Source organism: Harpegnathos saltator, unplaced genomic scaffold, assembly GCF_003227715.2.
Source record: "Harpegnathos saltator strain DR-91 unplaced genomic scaffold, Hsal_v8.6 scaffold39, whole genome shotgun sequence".
Taxonomy (NCBI): domain Eukaryota; kingdom Metazoa; phylum Arthropoda; class Insecta; order Hymenoptera; family Formicidae; genus Harpegnathos; species Harpegnathos saltator.
Genome location: NW_020230194.1, coordinates 1,155,969 through 1,173,085, shown reverse-complemented (window position 1 = coordinate 1,173,085; position 17,117 = coordinate 1,155,969). Strand labels below are relative to the sequence as shown.

Sequence of the window (17,117 nt, the reverse complement as noted above, 5' to 3'; positions counted from 1 at the left end):
ACCATGTATGGTATATGGTATAGTACAAAAATGATGGTCCATCGACCATGTATGGTATATGGTATAGTACAAAAATGATGGTCCATCGACCATGTATGGTATATGGTGTGGTACAAAAAAATGATGGTCCACCGACTATGTATGGTATATGGTATGATACAAAAATGATGGTCCATTGACCATGTATGGTATGGTACAAAAATGATAGTCCATCGACCATGTATGGTATATGGTACCATCAATCATGTATGGTATATGGTATGGTACAAAAATGATGGTCCATCGACCATATGTGGTATATGGTATGGTACAAAAATGATGGCGCGGCTGGTAGCAAAGCTAATGAGCCCGCGCGTCAGTGGCGCCGGCGCGAGGCGACCGAGCCGGATCGACTGATCTCTCGGGCTACTCGGTCACCGGTATTTATACCCGCGGCCGGGCGGCTTCGGGTGCCTTCGACAGCTTGCTCGGCTATCTTCGGCCGAAAGCTCGCGTGCTTGCGCGATGCTTCCGGTGTTCGGGCGTCTTCGGCCGTTTTCGGCCGCGCCGGACGTGCTTGCCGGGTTGCCGGCGCTCAGGAGCCGTGCCCCGTATGGAGGTCTGCCCGGTCTTTTTTTTTTTTTTTTTTGACGAGGAGGAAATCCATCATGGATACCCTGACCTTCGGGGAAGGGCCTGGGTTATGCCGGACTCCTACCGGCTAAAACCTCCCCGGGTGGCGCTGCGAAGGGACTTGCCCCGGGGCTCCAGAGCCTACGTTACTGCTGTCGGGGCCCCGAGTCCAAACGTACGACCATCGTCGTTCCCTCGAGGGGTGGAGGGGAGGGGTGAAGCGAGCCGAAGCTCCTCTTCTACCACCGTTCCCCTTCCAGTCCTCATACCCTGCCTCTTAGGCCGGGAAGGGGGAAGCCGGCCAAAGAGCCTACGCTTCGACCACCGTTCCCAGCCAGACAGGGCGCCGCCCAAATACTGTTGTGTGACTAGCTGATCCACCTCCTCAGCTAGTCACCCTGCATTTGGAGGGCTGGTTGGGACACTGAGAGTCCCCGCCCAGTGTCCCACCCTCCTGCCCGGCGGTTACGGGGGGAATAATTTTGTCCCCTAGCCGCCGAGCACTCCCGCCTCTAAGAAGCAGGGAAGGGTCAATGACCCCTCCTTTCATGCCCACTTTGTTGTGGGCTGTAGGTAGGAGGGGAGGTGATTGTTGGCAACGTCGATGTCATCGCCTCACTCTTGCCCCCCTTACCCTCATCCGACCCCAGTCCTCAGGGCCGGCGGACGGCTGGGGGCGGATGGTTTGCCCCCCTCCTTGTTCTTCCCGCTACCGTTGATGGTACGGGTGGCGGCTGAGCTACTGCTCCTATCGCTATTCTCCCTTCCGTCGGTCGTAATGCCCTCCCTTCACGTCTCGCTACTTTTTGGGGGAGGGCACCACGTCTTGGAATGGGAGCCCTTCTCTTGGGTGATAAGGGAGGTGCTGGCTGGGGGGGCGTACTGGCGCTGGTGCAACCATCCCCCTCGCGGCCTGTTCCTCTGATGAGTCCGCATCCCCCTCCCTGCTCCTGCTTCTCGATCCCCGCCGGAGTCTGCATTGTTGCCTCCTCCTCTGCCTCGGTCTGCCCGGTCTGCCACCTCTTTGGCGGTTGTGCGTTTTCGAGCGCGTAACGAGGCAGCCGCAGGCTTACTCGTTACAATTTTATAATTTTTCTTATGTAATTCATATTGTATAATTTTTAATTGTGTTTCATGTATTTTTAGTTAAATGTCATATATTTCTCTTGTATGATTTAATTCTGGTTGATTCATTTCTTTCTAAATGATCCCCTTTTATACAGATAGATTATATGTAAGAACAAGCATTGCTAATGTAACATAAGATGGTACTCTTTAATAGTAATACTGCACCTTGTATCCTGTGTTTTGATTGGAGGACCTAACGGAAATATTACGGAAACAGCCGTTTCGAGAAGAGTCTTACGTCTGTCTTAAGTCTGTCTTCGCCAAGTCAACCTCAAATCAAATAAGTCTTACTTGAGCAACATATTCCTCGCGAAGATCGTCTTATGTCACGACTATGAAACATACTGATCTTGAGACGGCCTTGATTGAATAAGACCTACTTAACCGAGATCGTCTTAAGTGCTGACTTGAGACCCAACTATAAATACGAACCTTGGAGTATGAGCAAGAGCACAGGCTTTTGCATAACACATAATATATAACGCAGAGAATAAACCAAATAGTTTTTTTCATTTCCCTCCTCAGGACAGAAATGAAGAACTCTGATTGGTTGATTCTCTCATGCGTTGTATTATGCGTTATGCAGAAGTCTATGCTCTGGCCCTATCAGAGAAATCTTGCTGAGCGCTAACGCCCTCTTGGGAAGATGAAGTTGTGGAATAGTCATAGACATAGTATTATGTCTATGGTGCCAAATAAACATCTCATGAAGCGTACACGAAGACACGTGCACGCGCACGCGCGCGTCTTTATCGCGCGATACATCGTCTCGCTGATCGAAGATAGTAACTGTCGCATTATCGCACCTGAGACACCATTCGCGCGCGTAACATAAAACCGTCGCTTTCACCCCTTCCTCATGTCGTCAGGCAGCTGTCATTAGAAACGGAAGTGCGAACTGACGATGAGACGAATCTCTCGAGGGGAATCGCCGGCGCGATGTTCAATTTCGGACACAACGCCGTCGTCCCCGCGAGGAAGAAAATCCACGAAGCAGAGAAGTTGACACCAAAATTGCCGACGATTAGCCTCTTCGGGAACGAGTTTGCTAAAATCAGGGGAAAATTATTGGATTTTGAAGCGACACAAGCGTGATATCTATTAATTGTGTGACACGACACTTTTCTGCCTCCTTGTCCTCGAGAAAGGACTTTACAGGAATGTTTATTCACATATTCATCCTTCCATCTCTTTTCCATAACGTCAGTATTGAAGATATAAAACGCACCGTATCGTGAGACCAAATAATAATTTTGAAAAGAGAGTGCAAACCGACGCTTTCGACTGTTTTTATGATTCTATTGTTTAATTAGTTTCCGTTAATCCGCCAAGGCGAACGAGGACGGAGAACAGTTGCCGCAGCGACTTCCGGAAATTTCTGTCTGGATGTCAGGTGTAATTTCTCGAGGACAGGCGACATCTGCGACACGCTTAATCCGTGAATGACGAGACGGACGAGAGGGACGTACATCACGCACATGAAATTTAGAGAAATTGTAGCCGCGAGCCGCTACGTCGCGCGCGATATAAATTACGACCGCGGCGCGCAGAGATGTCGATTTCACGATTGGCCCTCTATTTTTACTTTTTCGCGAAAGACACGTCGCGTGATGACGCGCGCGAGTGTTTTTCAACGTAGAGGCAGATTTCGCGAAAATCGCGCGGGGCGGTAACCTCCCGTTAAGCACACGCGCGAACGACAATCCCGTAAATGAGATACCGACCGTGTAATTAACGTGAGAAAGTGTTCTCGCGCACGACTCGCGCTTATCTCGCCGCTCGGCGATCCTATCGCGCCTCTTTAACGTGTCTCGTGTCGAAATGCATGCACAGATCGCCGTGCATATGCAAAATAATACTTTCGCCATTTTACCTCTTCTCGCGCGATATTACATAGATCACTCGATATTACAGCGCCCGCTGCGCTTTCCAAGCAATTTCAAGTGATTTAATCTGAGGTGAGAAAGTTTGCAACCCGCGATCGCGTGGCGTTCTTAGCTGCATTTGAATGCGCTGTTATACAATCCATTCTTCCATGAGATACTCCCCAAAGGGGAAAATCTTCCCAGCAGCGGCAGGGTAGTCGCCTCCGAGTGGCCAGCGTTGCAAATTTCCTCCGAGGCTGATGTGGTCGTCGAGCATGTAGATGATACGATGTTCCTAAGCTATCTGCATAATTAAGAGATCGGAAAAATATACAACTGGTGTGATTCAACTTCAGTGAGAAATTGCAATTATCTTCTTGCGTGATAATGGCCAGACTAAGCAAACGTAGTAAATTCCGTTTCTGACGCAAATGGATTTAATAAATTACAAACGTGTTCCTATACGCGCGCGGGAGTAATTTTATAGGAAACATCACTTTAGAGTCTGCAACCGAGAAACATATTGACACGCTAATTTATTATTTTTCTATCCTTTATATACAGTTTATATACTTTGGCGAATAAAGATTAAAAGCTATTAGAAAGTTTACTGTAGTTTTTATCAAGATATACTTTATTAGCAATCCATTACTGCACTGTTAGAAAACATGATAAAGTATTTATAGGGAAAACTAATAATATATAAAAGAATTACGTAAAGCAGATTGATGCGAAAGACCTCTCATTCTTCTGTTAAACTTTCGTATGGAAAGTTCGATTACCGAAAGGAAACTAAAGATTCCTTTTAGACGACTAAAAAATTACCGAGTCAATCAATTTTGTTCGTAAAAATTGCAAACTCTCCTCGCCATCGAATAATTCGACTTTCTACCTTATTTGACAAACTTTTTTCACCAACTCGATAATATTCTCTCCGCGTGCGCAGCGTGCAGTTAATTCCGACTTCGACTCGGCGAGCTGTTAAATTTCGTGAGACAGAATCTCCAGTGGAAATCCAGCTGCAGCGTGTTTATAAATTGTCACGATCTATTTCGCGCTCACGTTCAGCTCTGGCCGCGTGTAGAAAATATCAGGCACGTACTCGCGGACTTTCTCTGAACAATCGCACTACGCGTTAATCGCATTATCGAAAGTATGGGGACGCGGAACGGCGATCATGGTGAAAACAAGTTATCGCCGCCATAATTTCGCCGTGCGACACGACGTTCTGCAGAGCGATATGAATATCTAACGGTCGGCCGAGCGTGAGATTTTCGCCAGGACGCGATTTCCGAAGGAGCGGCCATACGTCCGTGCCGCCAGCTGCTCCGCGATACAAAAACGACCGATCTCGCGATGATCAATGGCGAGGTAAGGCTTTCTCGGCACAATGGGATGTCACATCGGCTGTACCAGATCCGCAACAGCGATCGCGAAGAGAACAGTGCGTTGGTCATCGTCTGTAGCCCGTTGTTCCTGCAGCGTCGCGCTCTACAGGGTGTCCGAGGCTCTCTCCCTTTTCCTCTCTCTCTCCCTCTCTCCCCCCCTCTCTCTCTCTCTCTCTCTCTCTCTCTTTCTCTCTCTCTCTTTGTCTGTCTATCTCTATCCCCGCTTTCTTCTGCTCGCGATTCTATCTTTCATTTCCCCATCAACTAGCGGTCACTTTGTCCCAAACGCGAAGTCGAGCAATCTGCTTTCTCGCGAGGCCAAGTGCCTTCGCAACTCCATCCGCTCCGAGTCGGATGGAGAACAAGAACAACTCCGCAGTCTCTCCTCACGTCCTCACGGCCCTCCATTCGCGAGAGACATTCTTTTGTAGCGAGAGACATTCAGCTCGGCCGAAAGACAGCCGGACAAAAGCCGGGACACCCTGTGTGTGGCGCAAGAGCGCGAAGCTGCGCGCGTAAGTCTGTTGACCGAGAGTAAAGCCGCGATCTCTCGGAGGAGAGGAGGAGCTCGGCTGGCCGACTTCTTCCTTCTCTTCGGTACGACCCGTATATCCACCAACCCGGTGACGGTCCGGTTTTCTCGGTCACGACTGCACGAGAGGGAGATCCCGGGTGCCTACATTATCCCCACGTGGTGGCCGCGGGGAAGCTCCTGCTGGGCCACCTCTTCTCCTCGGGAGAGCCGTCGTCGCGTCTCGCGCTAGTTCGACGAGCGGATCGGCCGCAGGTGGATTTCGCGAGCGGGTTTCGGCACGGAGAAGTCCTTAAGAGCGCGCAGGTTCCGCGTCGCGTGTGAGAAGCCGAAGCTTGGCTTCGCTGGTCCTCTCAAGTTCGAGCTTCGAAGGTACGAGGGTGCGCGAATGCGACGGTGTTGACGGCTCGTGAGGGCAAGAAGCCTTCCGTCGAGGTTTTGATGACGTTTCGCGATACTGCCGAGAGCTTGATGAACAGTCGCAGTGACAGTGACAGTGTGATCCGTGACAGTCGCAGGTCGCTTGATATCGGAACTGTTGATGAGACTCGGTGTCGATCGTTACGATGAGGATAGGAAAGTCCTGCTGGGTGCTGCTGGTAAGATCATCCTCTGCTGCGATCTAGAGATTAGAGGTCCTCTTAGGGGTCGCTTGTCATTCTGATTTCTTCGCTCTGATCAACCCTCCGGGTTAGTCTTGTCTGTAGACGATTTTACGTGGTTGACGCGCACTGGCGAGAAACATTCGGAACGAATTATGAAGAAAACATATTCTAGTTTTTACGTAAGAGGTAAAATTTCTCTCTTCTCTCTTGTACGAGATAGGAGAATCCTGCTGTGTGTTTCTGGTGAGATTTTTCTGCTACACTGAGAGAAGAATGCCGGAAAGACTAAATATAAAATATTTGTTCTCGGTGGATACTGATAATATATTTACCCAACTCCAGAGTCTTCCACACAAATGGAATAAACAATTTTTCGTGAGAAGCTTATTTAAAGAAAATGTATATTCGCTCATTTGAATAACATTTTTCCTCGCTATAAAAAATATGTATGTTGTATTATAAGTAAATATGTGTGATTAAACAAGTCTCCTTGATTTATTTAATTTTCTTTTCTCTCATTTTTTTTAATTTTCATTTCTCTCAGTACGCAATAGAGATCAAAGATCGCTCTAGATCGCCATTTCGATTCCCTCAATTTTATCTAATCCGCCGGGTTAGTCTTATTAGAGGGATTTCCACGCCGTCACTTCGGCGGAAAGAATCAGAAGATTATATTACACATTTATGTAAGAGGTAAAATTTCTCTCTCCTCTTGCGGGAAGTAGCGCATTAGGACTTTGTACGGATCATCAAATGGCGGCTCGCTATTATCGGCGTCCGTAATTACGCCGAGCGATAATCCTGTCGGCGCGCAGCCGTTGACTCGCCTTAAAATCACGCTCATCAACAAGTCCCACTTAGGCCCGGGCTCTTCCGTCCACTGGACCGACTGATCGCTCGTGTGTGACGCTTTCTGCGTCGACTCACCTGGTCCAAAGTGGAACAACCTTTGTCGCGGCCTTGATCCAGCCAGCCGTTGGAATGAGGAAAAGTAATAAACGCGTTTCGAACACGCGCCGGAATAGCGAGTTCGCTCTCTGCGCGCGCGACCGCGCGCGAACAGGAACCCGCGAAAGGCTTTCCATCAAGCGCCATGAATACGGTTGATACCCACCGCTACCGCTTACCGTAATACAGGCGGGATACTTGCCGTGAAGCGAGCGCTCGTCACGCGACTTCGTTCATCTGCGCGAGGGACTTATGAATGCTAGTGAAATCGTCCGCTCGACTCGGCTGTGATTACTGGGTCGTTACGTGAATTGTAAATGACCAGCGGCGCAGCAGGACCTTAGCTCTGTAGACCTCAGGAGGAAAGAAACCTCACTTGCAATTGAAAGAAGATCGAATGAAAAATCGATGACGAGAGGTGATATCTGTGTTGCCGCAACCGTAAGCAGTCGTCTGAACATTCAGTTACGTCAAAACTCGCTCGGAATGGTTGAAAGCAATTGATTGACTAGGAACCTACCGTGTAGAAATCTTTCTGTTCAATTATGATTATACGGGAAGAAGAATCGGCGGAATTAACCAAACAAACTAAATTCGGCTTTAAGAGCCGGAAATTATCGAAATTCGATTGTCATGCTGAAAGAAATTTCGATCGGACGAAATTCGATGATGAGGCACGATATCTCGTAACCGGAGCCACTCGCCTAAATGTTCAGCTGTGTCAAAATCTGGCTGGGATAACTAATTAGTCCGAAACTTTTTCTGCGTAGATCAAGTGCGCGCGATAAATGTCCATTATTTCGTTAAACATCGCGATTAGCTTGCACATAAACGAGACCACGCGCTTCCTACTTCGAGCACGACTCGGTATTTCTGCAAGATGAAAAACGCGCAAGCTTCATCAGGGAGAAAAGAACATCGGGATACTCATGGAATGTATCCGTACTCGGTTCGTTTTATTAATTATTAAGGCACATCTTGCGAGCAATGAACGAGCGCCACGATGATGAGCCCGGCGATTCGCTCCTCGGCGCTCATGAGAGAGACTCAAAAGTATCGCTCATGAGAGAGACTCAAAAGTACAAGAACGCCTCCCGACTCATTAATCCGCCGCGCAGTATAAATTTATAACTCGCCGTTGACGAGTGACTCCCGGCGCAATCGACGGCCGGCCCGCGACCGTAATAATAATTGAGTCGCTTAGCTGAAGTAATTAAATTGGAGGCACCGTTTATCACATCGCCCAATTACGGGGCCGGCCGACTGTTAAGAGCCCCTCTGAATGAAGCTGGCGGCCATTTACTTTCACTAAAAGCCACCCGAGACGCGCTGAAAATTGCTGCGCGCGTATAAATTACGCGAGCGCGAGTCATTTAATTCGGCGCGGTCGTTTAACGCGAGGCGGATTTAATCCGCGCGCGCGCGCGCGACGTTTCTCCCGGGACGGGATTTTTTCGCGGAACGGGCAATTATTTTTCTTCTTTTCTACTTTTTCTTCTCCTCGATCTCTTCCTTTCTCTCTCTCTCTCTCTCTCTCTCTCTCTCTCTCTCTCTCTCTCTCTTTTCCTTTTCGACGATTGCGCGAGGTTACGTCGAGCGGTAAACGAAAAACGCGCGTTGCGGCCATAGCCGCGCGTTTCCGGTGCAATGACGTTGTTTCCTCGGATGGGCTGCCACTTCCTCCTCCCTCATTATTCTCTTTCTCTTTCTCGTGAAAAGGAAAGAGGAAAGGAAAGGAGATCTGCACGATAGTCAGTCCACGTTCTTGGCAAACAAGAGATCTACGTAATGTAATTTACGCTTCCTTGCGGTTCATTTTCCCTGGCTATGTATAGCGCCGTGACGTTGCACGCTCGTTACGATTGTTCCCTTCCGGAAGTTGCATTTTATTGTCCCCTTATTCTCGTTGAATCGCGTGCGCTCTTTCTCTCTCTCTCTCTCTCTCTCTCTCTCTCTCTCTCTCTCTTGAGCGCGTCGTTTTCACTCGCTTCTCATTATAAATGGTTGTCCCGCGCGACGAGCGGCCTAATTAGCGACGAAAGAAGTTGAATTAACATATTATGTTATCCGGCTGCTTGCGAAAATTCGCCTTAGTATATTCCAACTTGCACGTCTCGCGTTCTCAGGCTAACTGTTAATTCTAGCTCGCCGGGCCGTCGATGCTTGGTATCGCGATGTCTCTCGGCGAGGTCCTAGAATTGTTTTGCCTTACGTCAAATGTTAATTGGATTCGACCAATTTAGACCAACACCGAATTTTCCAATGTTGGCCTTTTGAAGTAAAAATAATTTCTTACAGATGCATGACGATACGTATGTATTTGAAGTTTTATAATATCCTTAAAAGATTTAAAGATTAAAACATCTGGACAGACCTCTGAAGAAGAAAACTGGAGATGTATTTTGCAAAAATATAGTTTTTTGCAGAATGTCATCAATAAGTAAGAAAATTTAATATTCTGGACATTTTTGATATTAGTTAGGTAGTTGACGGATATTGACGGTAAAATCCGGAAGTCTGAAAACATAATTATATTAATTGTACTAACGTGAAATTTCTTGTTTTGTTCATTAGACAGTCGCGCTACTGTCCCCAATCAATGGCGAGAAGGACGCTGACGAAGTGGATGATGGCGGGAAGGCTCAGACGAAGATATCGACATCGCTGAAGCTCGTCGATGAGGGCAGCCAAAACGGAACGGACAAAGTACGAGAAGTAGGCTCAATAAAAAGTTTTTCCCACGTCGTGACTCATCTCTTTGCTACTTCAACTCTTCTTGACGCCTCTTCTTCTCTCTCTTTTCTCCCCCTCTCTGTCTTTATTTCTCCGCGTATCGTAGAATCTCGATTCTACTGCTTGTTATTTCTCATTAAACTGCGTGCCTTCTTTCCCCAGGCGATAAAGCTGCCGGAAAAGCAAGAGCAAATCAGCGAGCGAATATCATCAGCACGTAGCGTATCACCGCCGCAAAAATTGTCAATGGCGGCATTAATCTCCAAGAGAATGTCTACTAACGACACAACTTCCTCGTCGCTCGAGGAAGCACGTTCTCTTCTCGGCGGCAGCAGAGCAAACGCCAGCAGGGAACTCAAGTTGCCGATCAGCATGGACATCGCAAAGATCATATCCGACGATTCCGCAGAGGAGACCGAGGAGGAAGACGACGACGAGGAGGACGCGCCTGAGGCGTTGCCCGAGGTCGGTGAAAAGCTAATAACTTTGAAGTCTTTGTTGATGTTCAACTACAGATGAGGAAAGGAGAGGCTAATAAAATTCCGTATCGATGGCTAAGAAGCGATATCTCGTACTCGCAAAAATGGCCATTTTCGGACTTTCCGCTCAATTTGTTAAAAAGCTTTCATCTTAATTTAACGAGTCTTGTTCGAGATTTAAAATATTTTCCTCTTCTGCTTGTTGAAGTGAAAAGTATCACACACGGGAATAAAAATGATATATATTTATTCGCCGACATTTCCGTGACGGATAATCGTCTAGACAATCGCGTGTGCGCGCGATTTTTTCCCGCCGACGAACACAGCGCGGTAGAAAGTCGCATTCGACGCGGCCATCTGTCATAAATTTCTGTGGGATTTATCTCCCACGGTTGCGAATATGTAAATACATTTCCCTCGGCGGAGACAGCAGATCTCCCGGTGTATTCCCGCGTGCACGAATGTCGAATTTAATCTACGAGACGCGTGCAATAAATTGAAGTCGCGCCGCGATTTCTAAACGACGAAGCCCGAGACGTCGTCGCTGTCGCATTCATTTTATTTGAAGATCGTCCGTTGTAGGCACGTTGCGCGAATTTAATCTGTGCCAATCGTGATACGCGGCATCCTTTTGCTCGTTGGCTCGTGATTATCTCTTCATATATATAATCAGGATTAGAGGCGCATTCTTTTGTATTGATTATTTAATTCAAGTCAATTCAAATTAATTAAAATTTTTAATTTTGCAATCATAGAATAGAGCTTTATTTATTTGAACACATTGATAGCAGTAGAGTAAAAACTTACGCTTTTCGCAGATTGACTTGTAGAACGAAAATGTCTGAACAAATTTTTAGATGTCCGAAAAATATCTCACTTGTCTTAATCGTCTCTTTAAGACATTTTTCAGATATTTGCGTAACATATTTTGAGTAATGCATTTATCAACTAACTGAGTTGTGTGATAAGTAATCTCAGATTTTTTCTCTCATGAAGAAGACTGGTTGAATTAAGATTAAGACATTGAACGAATCAGACGCGTTTTGCTTGAAAAAAAAAACAATGTCTGGTTCTTAGAATCGAATCTGCTTTATAAAAGCCAGAAATTCTGTTTCCTTCAATCAAAACGCTTTTGTTTTGTTTTTCACGTTAATTCGGTCTTTTTTTTCGTCCAGAAAATCGGAAAATTGGAAAAACGGAAATTTATATTACATTATATCGACACACACGTCAGCTTCACTCAGCATCCCCGTCCGTGAGCATCCTCGAATAGCGGGCTTCGCCTAAGATTTAGAACGACACCATGGACGCGCATCGCTCGCGCGGTTTCACTCGTCGTAGCGGCGGCCTTCAAACGGCACCTCTTATGCGAGTACTTTCACGCGTTCGACATATTTTATTGCGACGCCTCGTGGACCGTCTCGTGAATCTCGAGTGGCGGCAAGCGCCGTGCGTACATACCGCCCCACGCCAGAACATGACTTTCCATTCGGGACATTAATTAGCGAACGCGATCTGGACGGCTACAGGCGGATGTGAACTTATTCTTCGCGTAGATCAGCGACGATAGCGTCGTATATACCGGAGCACATACCGTGTGACGGTATATACCGTCACAGACAATAATCATTCTAAATACTGTGACAGATATTCACAATTTTCTTTAAATAATCAATAAATAATGAATTAGTATCGTGTACGATTAGAAATGATGATTCATTTCTTATTCCCTCTTTTATAATCTATTTTTAATTCTTTCAATTACTCATTTTTTGTGGCCTCTTTTTTATTATAATATTTTGATGAATCGCATAACATGTTAAAGGACTATTGTGCCGGTTTGCGTTCACAGAATATTCGGGCGCGGGGTGATGTTCCTCTTTCGGTCTAAGTGATCATTAAGGTCAGCGCGCACGAACAATACTGGTGCGCGCTTATAATTATACGGCGAATATATTGTTAAATTCAGTATTTTCGCACAGTCAGCCGCAATTACGCGTTTATCGCGCCTCGTTACCGTTATAATAAATTACCTTGTAAGATTTTAATCGCGAATTATACCTTACAACTTCCGCGAGGCGGACGGCGAAGAAGAAGAAAATGGCCAACCTGTGAAGGGTACAGAAAATTCAGTAAAACTTCCGACCGGACCGAACACAATAGATCGGAACATTACAGACTCGCGAGAGGTCCCGCAATTTATTCGTATGTCTTTTTGTCAATTAAAGGCCCAAGAATTACGGTTGGTGAGGCCCCATGAACGACGACGGCCGCTGCCAATAAAACCGTTGCGGCCCATCAGACCGTCTCTGCCGAACAGAAGAAATGTTTACGCAGGTCAGTTTTTCGCAGCGTTCACCGCTCGCAAAAAGACTTGAAAAGGCTTGAAAAGCGTTACGCGTTACTTGCGTGACGCCGTTGTTATTGTTGCAAGTTGCATTTTCCAGTAGTGTGAAGTTAATTCTTTCCTTTCTTTTTTTAGTAACAGTAATCGTGAAGAATATAATCGTTATTTTGCACACAATTATTATTTCAAACATGTAAATTACGGCATTAAATCGGCTAGAAGAAAGATTTTCAGAACTCGGTGAAGGAAGCGACAGAAACTTTAATCGTTCGTTACATCCTGAGCAACGATAACGATAATAAGCTAACTTTTCAAAAGTACCGGATGAGTACAAACGTTTTGATAGAATTCGTGATAGGAAAATGGGGGAGCAAGTTTATCAGAAACATTTCTATTATCTTTTACTCGGAGGAAGTTGGCGGAAGATAATAGAAAACAATGGCGTATCCGGTGGAACGAATAAATCGATTTTAATTAAATTATTTGGTCCACGTTCTTCTATCGGAAAACCCATCAAAACTTCTGCGCTCGCCTAATAACTTTCCCAACCCCGGTCACGTCCGATAAAAGGCGGGCAGAATGAGTCAAAACAGACCCAGGTGGATGAATCGATCGACCGCTTTCCAGGTCCTTCGAGGACGCCCGTGATACGGCCGTCTAAGCGGCCGAACGAGCCGAAGAGGCGACCCAGCGAGAACGAGTGTACTTTCTTCACGAAGACGGTGTGTCTCGAGGCCAACGATTATCCGCAGTGAGTCTGCTCCGAACTTTCGTTTTGCCGGTTGAATTAATGACGGACATTGTTACGCGGCAATTTGCATATCGACGAGATTAAAATCTTCCGGGCCGTCTTAATTGGCGAGGCCGCGGCGAGGTTTTCACTTTTCGCGCAGCCTCCTCCCTCCTGCCCGGCCGCCTCCACCGTCCTCCTCGGGAGGAACGAGGACAGGCGGCCAAGGATTTTGGACCGATGAGCATAAAACGAAACGCCGCACGCGTGCGTATCTCCGAAATCTCTCCGACGCCGAATTAACCGAATCGTAGTAGAAGTAAACGCCGGTGATCTGGCGGAATTTTCAAAGTCAGACGCAACGGCCCGCTCGCCACTGCATGACAGATCTGAAATCCGCGACTAAAGCCGAGGTAATTCGCGCATGAACGGCACGCTCAAGCGGGTTAACCGGCCGCATGAAGGAAATTTTCCGCATCGGTGAAAATACATCGCGCGCGCCGCGCGGCCGCTCGCTTTCGCGCGGGAACATTTAATAGCGGCCTTAACTTTCCAGCGAGGCGATAATAAGGAGTTTAAGGACCAATAAGGAAATGGTGTCGGCACTGCTGACCGACTATAAGACGCAGGATTACGGAAGCGCGGAGGAAAAGCTGCCGGTCCCCTTGCCGCTGGAGAATAAATTCGAGACTCACTACGAGAACAAATACGAGAACAACGAAATTAAAAGGTGAGAAGACACGCGCGTGGCCGCAGTTTCTCCACCGCCCTCGACTTTGTCAATTTCTCTGTTACGCCCGGACGAGCTCCGCTCGCGCGAGCGATAAACACGAGAAATTTATTTTCTCGTTACCCACGCGTGTGCGTTCTTCATTTCAGACGATCCGACAATCCTTTCGATAACGTGGAGGAGGGTTTCACCTGTCCGTCAACTGTCAAGTATGCTCGTCCGCAATTAGCGAGAGCCGCTTCCGGAGTCTGGAAGTACATAATAAACACCGGCGAACACACCCAGACCTTGCGGCTAGAGAAATGCTCGTGAGTGTGACACGCGATATATTATAAAGTCCGAAGGAAGAGATGTAATTTATTTCGGCATTAATTATCGGATTATGTAACGCTCCGTCTTGAGTAATGAAGCGAAGTGCGTGCGTCTTGCCGGTGGCGAGTCATCGACGCCGAAATATAGCATGAAATATGGCTTGCGACGAGAAACTTAATTAAAGAATAATAAATCATCGCGGCCGTGAGAGACGGCCATCTTTAAAGATAAATTATATATCTCGGGAATATCCTTTTTTTAACTTAATTTCCCGGTCGGTTGAGTCGTCCTGACTCGCCTGAAAACGAAAATGTTGTCTAGCCTATCGGTGAGTTGCGCTATTTCTGAAAAACGAAGATGTTATTAATATATCATTAGTAATAACTTGTTTAAGATTAATTATTAAAATAAAAATCTATCATCTTCTAGATTTTAAGATATAATCGATTACCAGAAATTTATACTTTTTTACGAATCTCATTTGAACGTCGATACCGTTTGTATTATTAAAAAAGGATATTCCGTAACGCTTCAATATGAAATATCATAAAACGGACAAAATGCAATATCACGTTAAATTTTCTTCCAACAATCTTCGCTTTTCAACGTTTTCTCATTGCAGCAATCCGCAGTCGAGCTGCTCGTTCATCTCCGAGAACTACCGCTCCTCCTGCATGCAAATCTACAACTACCATCGATTGCTGACTTGGGACCAGAAATTGGGACTTCACATGGACATCTTCAAGGTCCCAACTTGCTGCAGCTGCCACGTGCACGGTTACTCTGAGATTTTCCCGCCGCATCAAAAGGACCCGCCGACGAAGTCCAAGGAAACATTCCCAGGCGCGGATTTCGCCAGCAGCGATCACAAGAACGATTTCTCGGATCTCGGCAAGCCAGCGCTCAACCACATCAGTAATTACAGCCCCACCGTGACCTTCGATTCCAGTCTCGGTAATCTACAGAATTCTAATCTACATCTTCAGAACACCACTCGACGTTACTCGATGATGCCGAATTGTTTTGGTTAACGCGTCTCTGCTTCTCTGCTTCAGTGTCCAGCAATAAGAAACAAGTGCTGGATGTCAGCCCGAGCAGACCGAGTTTTACCTTACCCGGCAGGACCAGGACGAAAAAGCCCTCGCCAGTTCCAAGGCCTTACGACAAATTGCCGCAGCAGCACGCGCCCAACACGCGAGCACCAGGCTACAAAGGACCGCTAACGAAGGGCAGTAGGCCCAACCGACTCAGCAGGCCGCCCTTCAGGAGGGAATCCACCTCCCACGTCGAGGATTACACGGAGGCTGCCGGCAACAGCTCGGTCAAGAACCGGTGAGTGAGTGAGGCAGCATTTTGTATTAACGCGATCTAAGCGTGAATTTAGTTTTACAATGTACGATACGTCTCCTGGTTTGCCGATTCGTAGAAAGAAATTATTTTAAACTGCAACACACGCAACGCATTTAAGCAGGTGGTCTGAGAAAATTTTTCCCGTCTGAGGAAATCAAGAAAGGTGAATTTCGTGGGACCATATTTATGTATCGCATATTCCTAATATACGATATTATTTATCTTTTATTATATTGAACTTATCATCATTAGACATGGAAATTCCAGCTACAGTCAACCGTACGATCAAGAAGTGGACGCCTCGTCGAGGTTGCAAAATGGAGGCTTTGACGAAGAGTACCAGGAGCCGCAAAAGAGGATCAACTACAGCTACCACCCCATCATAGACTTCTTCAAGCCAGAGGCTTCCATGCTGCAATCCGTCGAACCAGCCACTCAGTCATCGACAGCTCAAAGCGACAGTAATGCATGGAAACCGATGATATCTTAAGACGTAAAGTTCTTCTTTCGAAGTACCTGACATCCCACTTCAATGAGGATTCGAAATCACACCTTACATGCGCCCACGTTTCCTGAATCAATCTGTACGATATATACATACATATAGTAAAAGATTAATTTTTCTCAGAGAAATATATAAGATGTCCCTCGATACGAAATATTTATAGCAAATCTATTCGCCTTCACTTTTTAATTCTGAGTGGAGGAATTGAAGGAAGAAACAGAAAAAAAATTGAAGGAAAAAGATGTGATCGAGAATTGTAAGGTACCGCGTATGTTGCTTTTAATCGTTAAAATCTTATTCGACAGGTTGAATTTCTCTAATCTTGGTGTAGTCACCGAAAACACAATTTTATTGTAGGCATATCATCGCAGGACACGAGGTACTCGCGAGAGAACACAGATTTAAGTAGATATTCCGTCTGACTAGCTTCTTCTATTGCATCATCAATTTATTCTGTCACACAAAGACTTGGTAGGTAATGATACGTTTTTACGGCGTATCGCTTGAAGCGGGAACCCTTGTATAGTAATAAAATAAGAGTCAGAGTATTTGTTAGAAATCATTCTTAAATATAGTCGTAGATGTATACTTAATTGAATATTATGGCCATGATGGGCAGATGCAATGAACATTTTTTCTTTTTCCTTGTATTTTAATACGTTCTATATTACGTTTGCTTAGACTTGCTATTTATATAAATTTCTAGTTCTATAAATTATTTATAAATCTTAAAGTCTTACTTCACAATATTACGAAATCTTTTAACAAAAATAAGACAAGTGCTACTTTACGTTTCGAGATTGAAGCAATCCCTCGGATTTGACTCGATAATACTGGATGCAACAAAACATCT

At 46.1% G+C, this 17,117-nt stretch overlaps 1 protein-coding gene across 2 annotated transcripts; it reads left to right on the top strand.

Moving 5' to 3' along the window:
• The first annotated feature begins 5,708 nt into the window (after window positions 1-5,708).
• On the top strand, window positions 5,709-16,878 carry NT1 (Neurotrophin 1). Of its 2 annotated transcripts, none has more exons than XM_025300919.1 (10): window positions 5,709-6,124; window positions 9,653-9,793; window positions 9,974-10,276; window positions 12,519-12,627; window positions 13,265-13,388; window positions 13,924-14,097; window positions 14,247-14,405; window positions 15,032-15,363; window positions 15,465-15,741; window positions 16,027-16,878. In XM_025300919.1, the coding sequence occupies exons 1-10, from the start codon at window positions 6,092-6,094 to the stop codon at window positions 16,247-16,249; spliced, it is 1,875 nt and encodes a 624-aa protein (XP_025156704.1). In that variant the 5' UTR covers window positions 5,709-6,091; the 3' UTR covers window positions 16,250-16,878. The 2 variants fall into 2 exon arrangements, with proteins under 2 accessions (XP_025156704.1, XP_011153482.1); XM_011155180.2 differs by having other exon boundaries at window positions 5,710-6,124; window positions 9,653-9,784.
• The last annotated feature ends 239 nt before the right edge of the window (window positions 16,879-17,117 follow it).

Bases quoted from the DNA above. Each gene is read 5' to 3' on its own strand.
- NT1 (XM_025300919.1), top strand. From the start codon at position 6,092: ATGAGGATAGGAAAGTCCTGCTGGGTGCTGCTG. The intron at 6,125-9,652 runs GTAAGATCATCC...TTTGTTCATTAG, and splicing joins AGTCCTGCTGGGTGCTGCTG to ACAGTCGCGCTACTGTCCCC. The intron at 13,389-13,923 runs GTGAGTCTGCTC...TTAACTTTCCAG, and splicing joins GAGGCCAACGATTATCCGCA to CGAGGCGATAATAAGGAGTT.